The sequence below is a fragment of the Mesoplodon densirostris genome, chromosome 15 (assembly GCF_025265405.1).
Source record: "Mesoplodon densirostris isolate mMesDen1 chromosome 15, mMesDen1 primary haplotype, whole genome shotgun sequence".
NCBI lineage: Eukaryota > Metazoa > Chordata > Mammalia > Artiodactyla > Ziphiidae > Mesoplodon > Mesoplodon densirostris.
This window is the reverse complement of record NC_082675.1, coordinates 40586702-40602031: the sequence shown is the minus strand read 5'-3', so window position 1 is coordinate 40602031 and position 15330 is coordinate 40586702. Positions and strand designations below refer to the sequence as shown.

The 15330-nt window shown below is 42.5% G+C and overlaps 1 protein-coding gene across 7 annotated transcripts in view; it reads left to right on the top strand.

Moving 5' to 3' along the window:
• The window catches only part of ANKRD29 (ankyrin repeat domain 29), a 44115-nt gene that overhangs the window by 17012 nt on the left and 11773 nt on the right, over positions 1–15330 (top strand). For 6 of the 7 annotated variants that reach the window (XM_060119409.1, XM_060119408.1, XM_060119406.1 and 3 more), the window contains 3 exons: positions 361–459; positions 3890–3988; positions 8074–8172. In XM_060119409.1, the coding sequence (XP_059975392.1) occupies positions 361–459; positions 3890–3988; positions 8074–8172 (297 nt within the window). The remainder of the gene's footprint in view (positions 1–360; positions 460–3889; positions 3989–8073; positions 8173–15330) is intronic. The other variant, XM_060119407.1, reaches the window with a different exon arrangement.

Below are 15330 nucleotides of genomic sequence, written 5' to 3'. Positions count from 1 at the left end.
GGCAGTCCAGTGGTTAGGAGTCCATGTTTCCACTGCAGGGGACACGGGTTTGATCCCTGGTCAGGGAACTAAGATCCCGCATGTGCACAGGGCAGCCAAAAAAAAAAAAAAAAAAAAAAAGATGAGAATTTTCCTATTCTAGCCCAGTTTCCTCATCCAGACCTTGTTACATCTTAACATTTCTGGAACCCAGCAGCCTTGACACTGGTCACTTACCTGAACAAGGAATACAGTCTGTTCAATATAGCCCCCTCCTAGGCTGGAAGTTTATATGCAAGGATTTTGTTTTGTTTACAAGCATATAAATCAAATGTAATGTAGCCAAATATCTTTTAAAGCCAGCCTCTCTCTCTCTCTCAGTCAGGTACAACTGCCCTGTTCTTCGCTGCTCAACAAGGACATAATGATGTTGTGAGATTTCTCTTTGAATTTGGAGCATCCACTGAATTCAGGACCAAAGTAAGAGAATTTTCCTGATTTTATACCTTGTTGAAGACTTTCAGCAGTCATGAGTTTTCATTTCTCTTCATCTATAGTATGAATTTTTGCTTTGCTTTTTACAAGATTTTCAAGCCTAAAAAGGTGGGTTTCACAAGGTTAAGTTGTAATGATTCAGGGGTAGTCCTAGGAATCCAATTCAAAACATGACATTTTTACTTTGGACTCACAATTGGAGAACTCAGGGTGGGAGGAATTGCTTAGATTCTTTCTTGTACTGGTAACTTTCTACTCTGGGACACTAAATTTTGTTATCAGGATGGATACAGTAGCAGGTGCTTTATAACTTTCCCTGTTTTCATATGCTTTTTTCTGCTTCAAGGTTAATCCCAGTGCTATGATAGGAATTGTTGGAAGTATTAAGCCAATCCTAGTGAATCTGAGAGATTTCTAAGGAGGGTTTGGCAGGCAGTTTACTCTCTGACATGTCCTCACTGAAATATATAACATATGATTACAGTTTATATAGTTTATATAGTTTTTACAGTTTATATAGTTTAACTGTAAACTATAAACTAAAAACTGTAAACAGTTTTTACAGTTCATATAGTTTATATAGTTGGGCAAGTTGTGGTTCTTCCTTTGCAGAAGTCATTGATTCTTCATGTTTGACATGTGGATAAGAAAACTGAGCCTGCAGAAAGATAAATTTTGTGTTCACAGCATGACTTTTCATGATAATGCTTTGTAGTAGAAGAATTTGAACTGCCATCACATTGTAATTGAAAACTTATTTCTGTCATAAAAAATGACTTCAGTCATAAAAAATTCCTAAAAATTTGCCCTAGTTGGAAACTTTTAGGTTTTCTTAATTCATTGTATGTGATATTTTGATATCAAGGGAGTTTCCAGTGGAGTTTTTTTTCCCGTTAAAACACTATCAAGTAGATCTGAATTTCAGAAAGGGTTTCTGTCTTTTCTAAAACCTACTGTTGGACTGTGTACATGCCTCCAGACATGCTGAATATAATATACAGTAATCCAAAATACATGTGTACAAATATTTTATATTAAATATCATTTTATTTTTAATTATAAAAGTGATACAACTAAAAATAAAAAGTTCTACAAACCTGACTCAACTCTGAACTACGTCAAATGATCGTGTGTGACCACATGGCTGCTTCATTCTTCTTAGCTAACAAGTTAATGCTGGCCTTTGTACACGAGCCAGTTTGTGCTGTCCCAGAAATCCATGGAACATGGGACCCAGGGCGAGCAGTTCCACATGTTTCCATTAGGTCAACTGCAGGTGGCCAAGAGTTTTCCATGGGAAGAAGACAGTGTCAGGACGCTTTGAGTTTTAATATGATCCTGTCATCAAAACTGACTTTGTGGGCTTCCCTGGTGGTGCAGTGGTTGAGAGTCCGCCTGCCGATGCAGGGGACGCGGGTTCGTGCCCTGGTCCAGGAAGATCCCACATGCCGCGGAGCGGCTGGGCCCGTGAGCCATAGCCGCTGAGCCTGTGCGTCTGGAGCCTGTGCTCCGCAACGGGAGAGGCCACAACAGTGAGAGGCCCGCATACCGCAAAAAAAAAAAAACCAAACCAAACTGACTTTGTGTCAACTGTTCTCATTGTAATTGAACCTATGTCCCCCAAAATGTGTTTTTTTAAATAAAAGGTATCAGCTCTTCTATGACGATCATCATGTTTTATCTGTTCTCTAAACCCATTAGGCAAAGAGCTGGGAAGATTGACACAACAAAACTTGGAAACGTTGGTGCTCGTTGCTGCTAATAGCTTAATAAGCAACTTCTTAGTGCCCACCAGCCTCCACCTACACCCACCCCCACCAGCCTCAGCCCTCCAGTCTCTCTCCTCCATTCCCCACCCTTCAAAACGCAGCTCTTCCCACCACATAGCCGGGCCCTTGCTGAAGCCTTACTCAGCCATGTGCATCCCCCAGCACCTTGCCTACCTGTGAATGCAGGACCATGTGCAGCAGTGTTTCTTCAAAGGAGGCCCACCTGCCTCCTGCACCTCTTGGTCACCTCACATGGCTGGTCAAATGCCTCTTTCTGGGCCTCACTCCAGACCTACTGAATCTGAGGGTGGGGCTGCGAGGGTAGCCATTTTGAATAAACACTCTATGCCCAAATTTAGAAACCACACTATCTTATATCTATGACTTGTATTTTAGAACCACATTCCACGTTCTTCGATTGTTTACAGTTGGCTCAAATGTCCACATACCCATTCACAGAGCCAAAGAAACAACACAACAATCCTAGATGGGAAAAGAGAAAGCCTCAGCCCAGCACATGAGAAAAACCATTAAGGGCTTAACGGACTTGCCTGGTGGCGCTGTGGTTAAGAATCCGCCTGCCAATGCAGGGGACATGGGTTCGAGCCCTGGTCCGGGAAGATCCCACGTGCCGCGGAGCAACTAAGCCCGTGCACCACAACTACTGAGCCTGCGCTCTAGAGCCCACGAGCCACAAGTACTGAGCCCGCATGCCGCAACTACTGAAGCCTGCGTGCCTAGAGCCTGTGCTCCACAACAAGAGAAGCCACGGCAATGAGAAGCCAGCGCACTGCAACGAAGAGTAGCCCCGCTCCCCGCAACTGGAGAAAGCCCACACGCAGCAATGAAGACCCAACGCAGCCAAAAAAAAAAAAAAGAAAGGGTTTCAGTTGACCACAAACTCAGTGAGTCAGTATTTGGTGTGGTTGGCGTAAAAGCTAATTCTAAGTTAGGCACAGAGATAAAAGTAGAGGAGAGGGAACCAAGGAATGTCCCATCAGGCCGCATCTACTTTGCAGAGCTCTGTTGAGTCCTAGCGCCCACATTTTAAAAGAGGTCTGGACAAATTGGCACATGTTCAAAGGAAAATGCAAAGCAGGAGAGTGAGAAGCACATGGAATAGGCTGCAGTTATCCCCGCTTTCAGTGCATGCAGATCTCGTCCCGTGAAGGCAGGGGCCCAAGAGGTCTACTCCCTAAAAACACCTTAATCTCAGAGACCCACAACTGGGTGGACCCACAGGGAGAAGCCAGTGTTTGTCAGTTGGGTCTCTGGTGAAACCACAGGAGATGATTCTGGTGATTCCAAGATACAATTGGTACAGACTTCCTGTTCTGTTTCCTTTATTGAGAGGCAAAGAGATGATTCTGCATTTGACATGAGAAACTTCTAAATTAATTATAATAACTTAGCAAATAGCTATAATATATCTCAAACAAGTCACCCCAGTATACAACATAATGATGCCCTTAAGATGAACTCTGTCATGATTATAAAGAAAAAGTAAAAGAGATAAAAGAGGAAAAGTGAGTTTGTTATTATGTATGGGAAGTTCTTTTCCAAAGTTCTCACCATGTGAAGAGCATCTGCTGGTAAGATGTGTGCTCTCACTGTTTCTAACGCGTTTATACTTCTCATGACCGCAGGACGGGGGCACTGCCCTGCTGGCCGCCAGTCAGTATGGGCACATGAAGGTGGTGGAGACCTTGCTGAAGCATGGAGCCAACATTCACGACCAACTTTATGTGAGTGTGTTTCAAGGGGGCTCTTGGAGGACACTTGCTCATTCCCTCATCACACATAGCGTCGCAGTCTATGCCAGAAGTGGCATCTGATATAAATTATTACAGTTATCAGAGAACTTCAGGGGAGTTGTAAACAGTGTAGAATGATAGAGAAATTAAGAAAGTTGGTGATTAAGATATGACCAGTGGATTTAGGCATTAGGATATATGTATTAAAAGAGCAAAACACTCAGAGGTCACCAAAGAGACCAGTACTGAAGTCAGAATGTCAAGGGTTAAGAGAATGGGAGGTCAGTGAGTGATAGTAGAAGGACAGCACTCACCTGAGAAGTATTAAAACAAAAAAGAGAGAAAGTTGATGCAAGATAGAAGTTTCACTCATTAGTTATATGCTCCTTTCCTTCTTGACAACCATAGACAATATAAATGCATTTATGTTTTACTGGCATCATAATCAAAGATGTCATTAAAGATGTCAATCTACTGTATCATTAAATTTTTTTTCCAGGACCAAAAGCATTATGACATTTAAATAAAAATGTTCCTGACAACTTTATCCACCCTTCCAAAGTTCAATACCTATGAAATGAGTGATGGGGGAGGATCCTCCGGTAAAAACCCTGTTGAGGACTTGCTCCAGAATTTCTTGTCTGATCATCTCATGGATCTAAAAAGAACAGAAGAACCAATAAAATATTCCTTGGTGACCTTCAGCTTACAATTGTATCAATGCATGTTAGGCAGAATAAAGAACAGTTTGAATATGGGTAAAAAAAAAAAAAAAGAATTGGCGTCTGAGACATCAAAGGAAAAAGATAGAGTTAAACCAGGTGAACTTTTTCTATGTAGAAACCCATAATCTTATTTACCCATCTTTGCTCTGCCCTTTTAAATCTCTTGCACATATATTTCATGTACCTATGTAATTAAGAGCTTCAAAAATAATGTGATACATACTTATTTGTAACATGACAAGCCCAGTGTATGGACTTGCTGAAAACCAACATAAGTCCTCCTGTTGTAGAGTTATTTGGGAGGAAGAACACAAAAAAGGAGAAATCAAGTTATTTGGAAGAGAAGTGAGGATGGTTGAATGAAGACCTCTGAAATACATGTACGCCATTGACCCTGAAAGGCATTCACTGCCAGTGTGGGTCTGTTTGCAGCTAATTGACAATTAGCACATTACCCAAGCATTTTTTTTTTTTTTTTTTTTTTTTTGCGGTACACGGGCCTCTCACTGTTGTGGCCTCTCCCGTTGTGGAGCACAGGCTCCGGACGCGCAGGCTCAGCGGCCATGGCTCACGGGCCCAGCCGCTCTGCAGCATGTGGGATCCTCCTGGACCGGGGCACGAACCCGTGTCCCCTGCATCGGCAGGCAGACTCTCAACCACTGCGCCACCAGGGAAGCCCCACCCAAGCATTTTTAATGGTCACTCTAATTCCGTAGAATTTATGGCAAATGTTATTCTGGTTTTGGAGGAAAAAATAAAATATGGGGAGATAAAGTGACTTGACAGACTCATGGTGAGGAGTGGAAGAATTCCTGCTTCCATTTGTCTAGGAACCATATTTTAGGTTATTGTACCACTAGACATGAGCCCTATGCCCAGGGGTGCTATACTTTCATAGACGTGTAATGAGATGAGTAAGTGTGAACTTTTCCACTTGAACACCCTTTCCAGAGTTTACACAGATACCTCTGACAAATCACCGGCCTCTTTGAAATCCATAGAAAGTAGCCTTAGGCTTTGCACTTCAAAATCTGTTACCACTCTGTGAACCTGTAGCATTCCTGGTTCAATGACTAAACTACTTGACTGTGGTCTGAAGGAGTGATTCTCAACTCTGGCTGTCCATTAGAACCAGGGATCATTAAAAAACAATTCCACTTCCTGGGCCCACCCCTGACCAACTAAACTGGATTCTCTGAGGGCAGCTTGGGCAACAGGTGGTTCTGACATGTGGCCACATCTGAGAAACAGGGGTCTGCAGCTCTGTATTTCTTCAACTGTATATAATGAAGTTGTATCTGAGAGTGTGTATGAGTATATGTATGTGCAGGTTGAATAGGAAGAGCCCCTGTCTTTGGAAAAGGAAAATGGGTTATGATTTTCATAGCATTACCATTAATAGTCAGCAACCCAAATTGACTGTGGGTATAGATTTTGTACTGTTAGATTACATTCTTCCGTAAGGCTCCTTGAAGCAACACTTAATTTTAGAAATGTAGAGTTTGGGGAGATCCCATTCCCATGGTAAATTCCTCTCTGTTATAAGGTAACCTAGAAATTTCATGCACCAGAACTTCCATTTTGTATTAAGACTTTTACCCTTACCTAAACAGTCCAAATATAAATGTTTCCATTAAAAACAGTTGAAATACAGGGCAGGGGGCAGGGAGTGTCAATGATTCTTGAAAACTTCTAGGAACAGAAATGTGTAACGCACAGTAAAAAAAAAAATCCAATGCATGGAGATCCGTCTTGGAAAATTCCTAAGAGTTATCGGCTGCTAAGGGCAGGGAAGACTTTCTGTGGCAACACAGTAAGGAACAACTGAAAATTGTATCCCCATATCAAGCATTTGCTTAAAAATCTGTACAGGCTGAGGCTTCCCTGGCGGTCCAGTGGTTAAGACTCTGAGCTTCCACTGCAGGGGTGCAGGTTTGATCCCTGGTCAGGGAACTAGGATCCCACATGCCGAGTGGCATGGCCAAAAACAAAGAAAGAATCTGTACAGGCTGATTACTTTTTTAATGATTGCGTTGAGGGCAATCTGGCAGCTCAACTGACACCCACTGGAAATTCAGCACCCTCTGCCTGGTTGGACTAGTAGGGAAGGTGCTTTGATCCTGTGGTTAGTGTTCCTGACCGAGAGGGGTGGTAATTAGCTGGGTTAAGTAGTTTTCCACTTAGGTCTGAAAGTAATGAGGCTCACTCTGTCCTGTGAATGCTGTCTGTGTGAAGTAAGCACCTGGACAGGAGGTGTGCTCTCGACTGACCGATGTACTTGCTGAAATTAACCAATGATACGTCTTCAAGAAAAAAGAAATGCCCAAAAGATGTACAGGCCCAGTTAAAAAGAAAACTAAAGAAAATTGGAAACAAGCACTTGCTTTGGGCTTTTTATGTACGACTGCTTAGTTGTGTATATAAGTATTGTTGGCGTCCGCTGGGCTGGCACGGAGAGAATTCATGGACATTCTTACCAGGGTGGGTATTCTGGAAGCATCTTGTGTTTTAAAGCTTAGAGGAACTGCATGTTGGGAGAACATGGATAAGGGAGCACGAAAGAGAAAGGAGTAGGGAATATCTAATTAAAAGGATACTTTTCATTCCCAATTCATTAGAGCACACAAAATAGATTTGAGGGATTTGTTTTTTGGGTTTTGTTTTTTTGTTTTTTTGAGGTACGCGGGCCTCTCACTGTTGTGGCCTCTCCCGTTGCAGAGCACAGGCTCTGGACGCGCAGGCTCAGCGGCCATGGCTCACGGGCCCAGCCGCTCCGCGGCATGTGGGATCTTCCCGGACCAGGGCACGAACCCGTGTCTCCTGCATCGGCAGGCAGACTCTCAACCACTGTGCCACCAGGGAAGCCCTGTTTTTTATTAACAGATTTTATTTTGTTTTTTGTTTTTTAATGAACACTTAGCTCTTAGTGACAAAAGGATTGCAATGGAAAATTGTATTAAATGTGTATGTTTTTTAAAATCTAAATACAAGAGGGTGGACTCTGAGATCATGCAACAAAAGCAGAAGGCAGCTGATGAGAAACCTATGCAGACAGAGGAAAATGATGATTATCTGGAAAACCTGAGTTTTCCAACTAGATGTATCATAAGCTGTATGACCAAGATTTTATAGAGTGAACAGTCATTACATATGTCGTAACTCATCCTTATACAACTGTCTACTTTAAACTTTACCTTTCAGCCTGACTTAGTGTGATGTTTTAGAATGGTTCTTCAATGAAGAAAACGCCACACATGTTAAAAGGGGGGAGGGGAGGAAATAAAAATCTAATTTCTTTTATAATAAATGTGAAAGATGACTTGTTAACACTTTCAATTTGCTATCTGTCAGGATGGAGCCACCGCACTCTTCCTAGCTGCCCAAGGTGGTTATTTGGATGTGATTCGATTACTGTTGTCCTCAGGAGCAAAAGTCAACCAGCCGAGGCAGGTAATGTTTGCGCGTGCGCATGGGGCGGTAGGCGGGGGCGGGCCTGCGGGCCTGTGGCAGCACGTGCCTAAGATAACCAGTCAGCACTGGGCATCTCTAAACCCTTTTGCCTCTGGGGAAAAGTTCATCTTTGATTAGGGTTTTCCCTGTTCTTTGCCTTGGGCTCACCCGAAAGCCTAGGAAATCAGGCTGACGCCACTATTCAGATGTTTGGCGTCTGAGGTCAAGTACATACTCTGCCACCTCCTGTTCAAATAAATGATGGCTGTACTGGGGTCAGGAGAGTAGGCTAGCCTGGGACATAGGTAAATAGAGGCTAGCCTGGGACATAGGTAAATAGAGGCGGGTCAGGTAGCCTTGCCGTTGCTCAGTCCCTCTGCTGATATGCTGCCTTATCTCTTACCCACCACTTCTTGTGCTGAGCCAAAGAGGAGTCCATGTTCTTGGAATTATTACTGGGTTCTGCACCTTTATCTCTCATGATTACAACACCATTGAGACTTCATTTACCAAAAGAAGTTGTTATCTGGCAAATCAATTAACTGATACTTAAAGGAACAGGACTAAAAGGTAATACAGGCCACATTTATAAATGGTAAAGAACCATCCAAATTATATAATTTATTCTATATTTATTATAAATTATAATACATTATATATTTATAAATATATAATTATATAATTATAAATATAATTATATATAATTAATATATACATATATATAATTATAAATATATAATTTATATAATATATTTGTAAAATATATAAAATTATATATTATATATTTATTATTATTTATTATAATTATAATTAGCCTCTCATAACTATTTCTGCGCTAATCCATTTGTTTTTAACGAAACATTTCAGATTAAGGTAACATTACTTTAAAGGTAGTTTTCTAGGGAAAAGTCAAGCTGATAACTTACCAGTAAATGACATGCAGGCAGATTCCCACTGTCATGTGGCCTGATATGGGAAGACCTGTATGCTCGTTAGTGAATAGCTATAGGAACCTTAAGGTCGGCCTGAGCTCTTGGCCACAGGCTTCTTCAGACTTCAGAAATCCAAGTGCATAAGGAATCTGAGAAAAGAAGGAGCCTTTGGGCAAAGTGGATTGGAGGTCAGGAATCCTGAGTTGTAGATCCAGCTCTGCCACTAACTAGCTGTGTGGTTTTGAACATGTAAATGAACCTCTCTGGACCTCTGTTACTTTATCTGAAAATTAGAAGGCTGGACAAAATGATCCTGATAATATCTTCAAGTTCCCAAATTTTGATAGTTGTTTTATTCAATGTTCAATCTGTATTTCTTGAGCACTTGTCACATGACAGACACTGCTATGAATATAAGATCATAATTTTAGAATTTTAAAGATGTTCTTAGGTTTGGATGGCCCCAGTAATACTCCTGGGAAAGGATGCTTTTAGAAAAAAACAGCACTTCCATACCTTCCAATGTTGACATTTGGGAATTGGAATTTAGTATTTTCTTGTTGGTCCTTCTTATTTTGAAATCATTGATTGATTCTGAATCAGAGTCTTCATTTTTGAAAATTAATGAAAGGAATTTATTTTAGATTGCTTAAGTTTGATTTGGAGGCCATTATTGAGGATAACTGTGAATTTAGAAATGAGAGATTATCAAGATGGTCAAGTCTCTCTGTACATCTGGCACTTCAAAAACTCTGGTTGTAAAGATGCATTATTTGTATGCCTAAGGTACTGTTTGTAAAAAACCAAGTTGACATAAGAGATCATATTTCAAATGTTGCCTGAATTATGTCCATTTAACCCTAAATTGAGTCGTGTGATGGCATTAAAGCCAAGAAGTTAAAGAGTAAGCCATCAGCGCCGTGGTAGCCACAACACACCGCAGCTGTATTTCATCCCTCAGGAGTGAGGGTAACCTGGGCAAAGTGGGCTACCCAGCCTGGGAACGGGAGGAGCCCACCCTTGGGTCAAGGAGCAAGTGACATGCCCTTCCAACAACTGCATCTAATGCAACTGTTTGGAATTGTGAGTGTCCAGATCTGAAAAGATTGTTATTTAGGGAGAGGTGTTTTATAAAATAAGAATTGCTTTAGTGGGGGAAAGCGATGAAATTTTTCCTTTTCATAGAGTGCAGTAACCCCTTTGTACCCTCACACCATAATCTTTTTACTACCACAAGCTTATAGTTAAAGGTGATCTAGCCAGGTCAGACTAGTCCAAGTTCTGTCTTCTGTAAAAGAGTAAACTTTGCATGTTTAATTCCATTCCAAGAAAACAAGAAGTGTCAGGAATACAGCAAAAGTGATATCAACCCCAGCTGACTTTGTCACAAGTTATGAAGAGGTTAAAAAAAAAGTCTAATTAAAAGTTTCCATTAAAATGGCCTGTACGTGGTAGACGGTTATATAGGTAGGACATTTGGAAGCCAATATTTTATTCTGAAATCTCAGCTGACACATTGAATCATTGTCAGAAAATTCTTGAATTTACAAAATGAGGACAAGGATATTTGCCTGGTTTAATTTCTTAATATTTTTAGATAAATCTGATTTCTAATTTTTGCTTTGCCATTCCAAAGAGTCCTGACATTTTATGGTACACTGTGCCAGGATGTGAATGAAGCTGCACTGAAATTATTCAGCTAACATTTGATCTGAGCTTCAGGGAACCTGAACGGTAGTAGAAATGACTTTTCCTCCTAATTCTATCACTGAAGAACTAACTGAAAACCTTCTTAGTACTCTTGTAGAAGGAATCATATGCATAAAGCAAGCCATAGGCAGATTTTGGAATGACTAATTTCTTTTTTTTTCTTTCTTTCTTTTTAATTTTTTATCCCTGGAAAGACTAAATTACTTTTGAAACTTGAAAAATTTCCCTTCTAAGCTGTCCTGAATAAAGAGGTCAAGAGTCACAGACATAATTGAAATCCACAGTCATTTAAAACCTCATTTTCAGTTCTTTCTATGTGTCCTCACCAAGTAGAGTTGATATGACTCAAACCTTTTTAATCACTAGCTGAGATGGCTAGTCTGTTTTCCTACCAACAAAATGCTTTGACATATACTTTTCCTAACTCAATTCACGCAGCCCACTAACATGATGCTTTTATAGAGAGGCGAAGGTCGGGCTCTGTTTACCTGGGGCTGAGGTTGGCCTGTCATCACTCACCTCTGTCTAGTCCTCTTAATATGCTAATCAGCATTTCTTTGAAGCCTGACCAAAACGCCATCTCATAAAGTGCCTTCTCTATCAGAAGCCTTGGTTTGGACTTGTATGCAGAGGTGCTGGGACCCAGACAGTATCCTTTCTCCCAGGTTGTAAGCTTGGAGGGCAACCCAGTGGTGGGCAACGGGCAACATAGAGTCAGCAGATGGGTGCAGTGTCCTGAGGGTTCCGAGAAGGGAGCGGACCACAGTAGGGAGGCCCTGCTGCTTGCATGCCCTCTACTCTCAGAAAAACCATGTTGACCGCCAGAGGGCACCCTGTGGCCTGGGCAGAGCGCCCATAAGGCCTGGAAGGCTGCAGGGCATGGTGATCAGTACTGGGAACTGGAACAAGGCTCCGAATCAGGGCCCGGGCTCCTGAGCAGGACAGGAGGATTCTAAGAGCCAGCTAGGAAGCCAGAGCCACGTCTCGGGGCTGGGACTGCGGATGGGGCAAGTGGGCAACTTGGTAGTTACAGGGATATGGATAAGAAAATGAAACACAGTCCCAGTTTTGCTTATGAACTGTATGACCTTGAACAAATTGCTTTCTCTCCCTGAATCTCATTTTTTTCATCTGTAAAACCATGATAATGATGGTACCTTTGCTATAGGAATACTGTGAGAATTAAAAAAATAAACAGTCCCTGCAAAACTCTTCATGCAGTGGCCAGTATAAACCGAGTACCTAGTAAATGTTAGGTATGGTATTATCATTTCTATTCCATCCAGGCCTTCCTGGAATAGAAAACCCATCAGAAATCAAGGCTGCTCTCTTTCCCTCATAAGCCAAGTTGTCTCTGTCATCTCAAAGTCCCTTCTTTCCTCTCATTCTCTCTCCCTACTCCTTTTCATTTGGATCAGCTTCTTCTGCCTACGTATCTTGTATGCGGTCCCCAAGTTTACAGGTCAGACTCCCAGACTCGGCGTAGCCATGTCACTGTCGCAGCTCATCCCTGCCCTCCAGGCCACAGTGGACTGGCTGGCCTGCCCATCCTCAGTCTGATCACTTGTGGCTGGGAGAATGGGTCAGGGTGTGGGCAATGAAGGCATCTAGTAACATCTTTTACAGATTCATTTGCTGGACCAAGGACACAGAGTAGAGGGACCCAGTACTGAGAAATGGGCTCCAGGGCCGGTAGCAAAGGTGTCTCCATATTGAACCCCCTGTGTTACTGATGAGGTTCCTTATAATCTCTTGAACCCCCAACTTAGAATAGAATTGGTCCCCAGCACTTGCTGTCTGGCTCAAGCCTGCAGGTGAAGTAGTCTAAGTATAGGTACTGGAAGGCAGTAGAAGCAAAGAGCTAGTGCCACTTAATACACTTATTGCCATGGGAGAGAATGGCTTTATGGTTTTAATTCTTTTTTCTAAATCATCTTTAGGAGCCTAAATAAGACCAAATAAAATTTAGTCTCTAATACAAGTCACATCATATACTCCATCTCATGCTGTGACCTCTCTATAAAAATATATTAGAGGAGACTTGAAAATATTATCTCAAATGGAATGAGGGAATAACAGAGCTGGAAGGAACTGCAAAGTTCCCCTATTTAACCATCCATCAGGTACTAGAAGCTGATTGGTAATCAGCCACTGTCAAACCTCTCCAGGCCTGGGGAACTCATTACTACCTCATCAGCTCATTTAGTCTTTAACCAGCCCTCCTTATCATTCCTTTCTTACATTGAGCCAGTGTACCACTTGGTATGCAAAATAAGTCTAAATTTTTTTCCGCTTGTCATGCACACAAATAGTAAACAACAGCTGTCATAACCCAGGTGAATCCCATCTTCTTCAAGCTAAATGTTCTATTTCTTCAACAAAAAAAGTACAGCTGAGATTGTAACGTCTACTTCATGACAATTTCTTTGATTTAATATACTTTAAAACTGTATATTTTTGTCAAGAAGTATTTAAAAACTTACATAAATATTTTCAGACGTTTTTCCTATTCCGATTCTCTCCAAAGCTCTACAAAAAAGAAGCTAAATCGACTTAATTGCCCTCATTTTTATTATGAAGGCATCATCACAATGAAGATTCTGACTATTGTAATAGAAGGGAAATATATGACAAAGCAGAAATTGAGGTGTACGGAAGAGGAAAACCTCTCCTCTTCACAAACTAGATAATCAACTGATAAGTAATTGGATCTGACAAGAGTTCTCTAATTCACATTCAACTTCCTGGGTTCAAAAATCAGCTTTGGGGCTTCCCTGGTGGCACAGTGGTTGAGAGTCTGCCTGCCAATGCAGGGGACACGGGTTCGTGCCCCACTCTGGGAAGATCCCACATGCCGTGGAGCGGCTGGGCCCGTGAGCCAAGGCCGCTGAGCCTGTGCGTCCGGAGCCTGTGCTCCGCAACGGGAGAGGCCACAGCAGTGAGAGACCCGCGTACTGCAAAAAAAAGAAAAAAAAAAAAAATCAGCTTTGAAGAAGTAAGCACCAGTAAGGAAATACACAGGTTTTCCCCAAATCTCATTTTCCCAATCGTTCCTACCTGCTCTATCAGTTATCTCACAGGGTAACTGGGAGAATCAAATTAAATAAAGCACACGGAATGCTTTGTAGACAAAAGTACAAATTAAATTACTTACTGTTTTTCATGATAAATAATATTCAGATCCATTTTCTAAGCATCTGTTGGCCACTCCTTGTGCTTAGCACATTTCTGTATGTTTTCTCCTTCACAAGTATCTCTGTGAGGCTAATGTTTTTGCAGAAGGGGACAATGAGGCTCAGAGGGATTTCCCTAAGTTCTCACAACCAGGAAGTGGTGACTTCTTTTTCCACCTACTATGACTATTGCAATTAAGGTGATAACATTTGATAAAATATAGAGACATTGCTGTTATGATATTAATAGTTGTTGCTAATATAGCACCTCTCAGCACTTTCCCACATATTAGTGTCAATTAATAGAATTTAACTAAAAACAACCAAACCCTTGGAAAGCACAGGGAACAGCCTGCTGGCTGCCTTTCCTTGCCTGCCCTCTGGCGGCGATGACAAAGAACAGATGAACCCAGAGCGGGCAGGAGGGGAAAGTGCATCCGCACCTGAGCCCAGGAAAATCCTTTGTGGAGCCCAGACCCTCTGTCCGGCCTCCCGGGGCCCTGCCCACAACCCTGGGCTGTAGCCAGCTGGATTTCCCCCAGATCCTTCTAGGCTCCTGATTTACCATCACCCCACTCAAAGGTCTTGGTCCTCTGTCCCTTTGCCAGGACAGCAGTGGGCAGTGACCCTGTGCCTGCTGCAGGTGGTTCACTGGAGCTGAAATGATATCCTCCAGCAGAAAGTGACACTTTAGCTTCTGTACCTGAATCATCTTGCTCTTCACCCCGCAGTCCCACTGATGAATAATTCAGTCTTATCTGACTAAGGCAGTCTCTTTGGGTCCCATTACCTTAACTGCATTTGAGGTTGTTAGTCAGTTCTGGGTTCTCCCTCTTCCTGACCTTCTCTCCAGGTGACCCAAGTTCTCAGAGGTCAGACTATCACCCTGGCATTGGAGTTGGGGTGGGGATGCTCGTGTCTGCTCCCTGTGCTGGCTTGTCAGCCTCCCTGGTCCCTGAGCATCCTTCATTGGTCCCCAAAGGCGCAGCTGGTCCACCATATGTGGGCCCTGCCGTCATCTATGTCCCTGACGTCCCGTGGCCTTATCTCCCCAACCCAGGCTTACTCCAGGCCGCTGTTCAGCCAGCACTTCTGATTTCCTGCAGGCAGGCAGGTAGGGACTCCTGGGGGGATGTGGGCCCGGGGTATTGGGGGCGTGTCCAACATGGGTCCAGACGGCTTCCACGGCCGTTTCTCTTCTACCTGTGAGGCACCAGCCAAGGGCAGAGCTCCTTAGGGGGCTTGCAGTGTTCCTGGGTTTCATTCCAAGAACGGGAGAAAATCCTTTCCTATCTGGAATTCACTATAATTTATCTGGGTGTTTCTAGCACCCTAGTTTACCC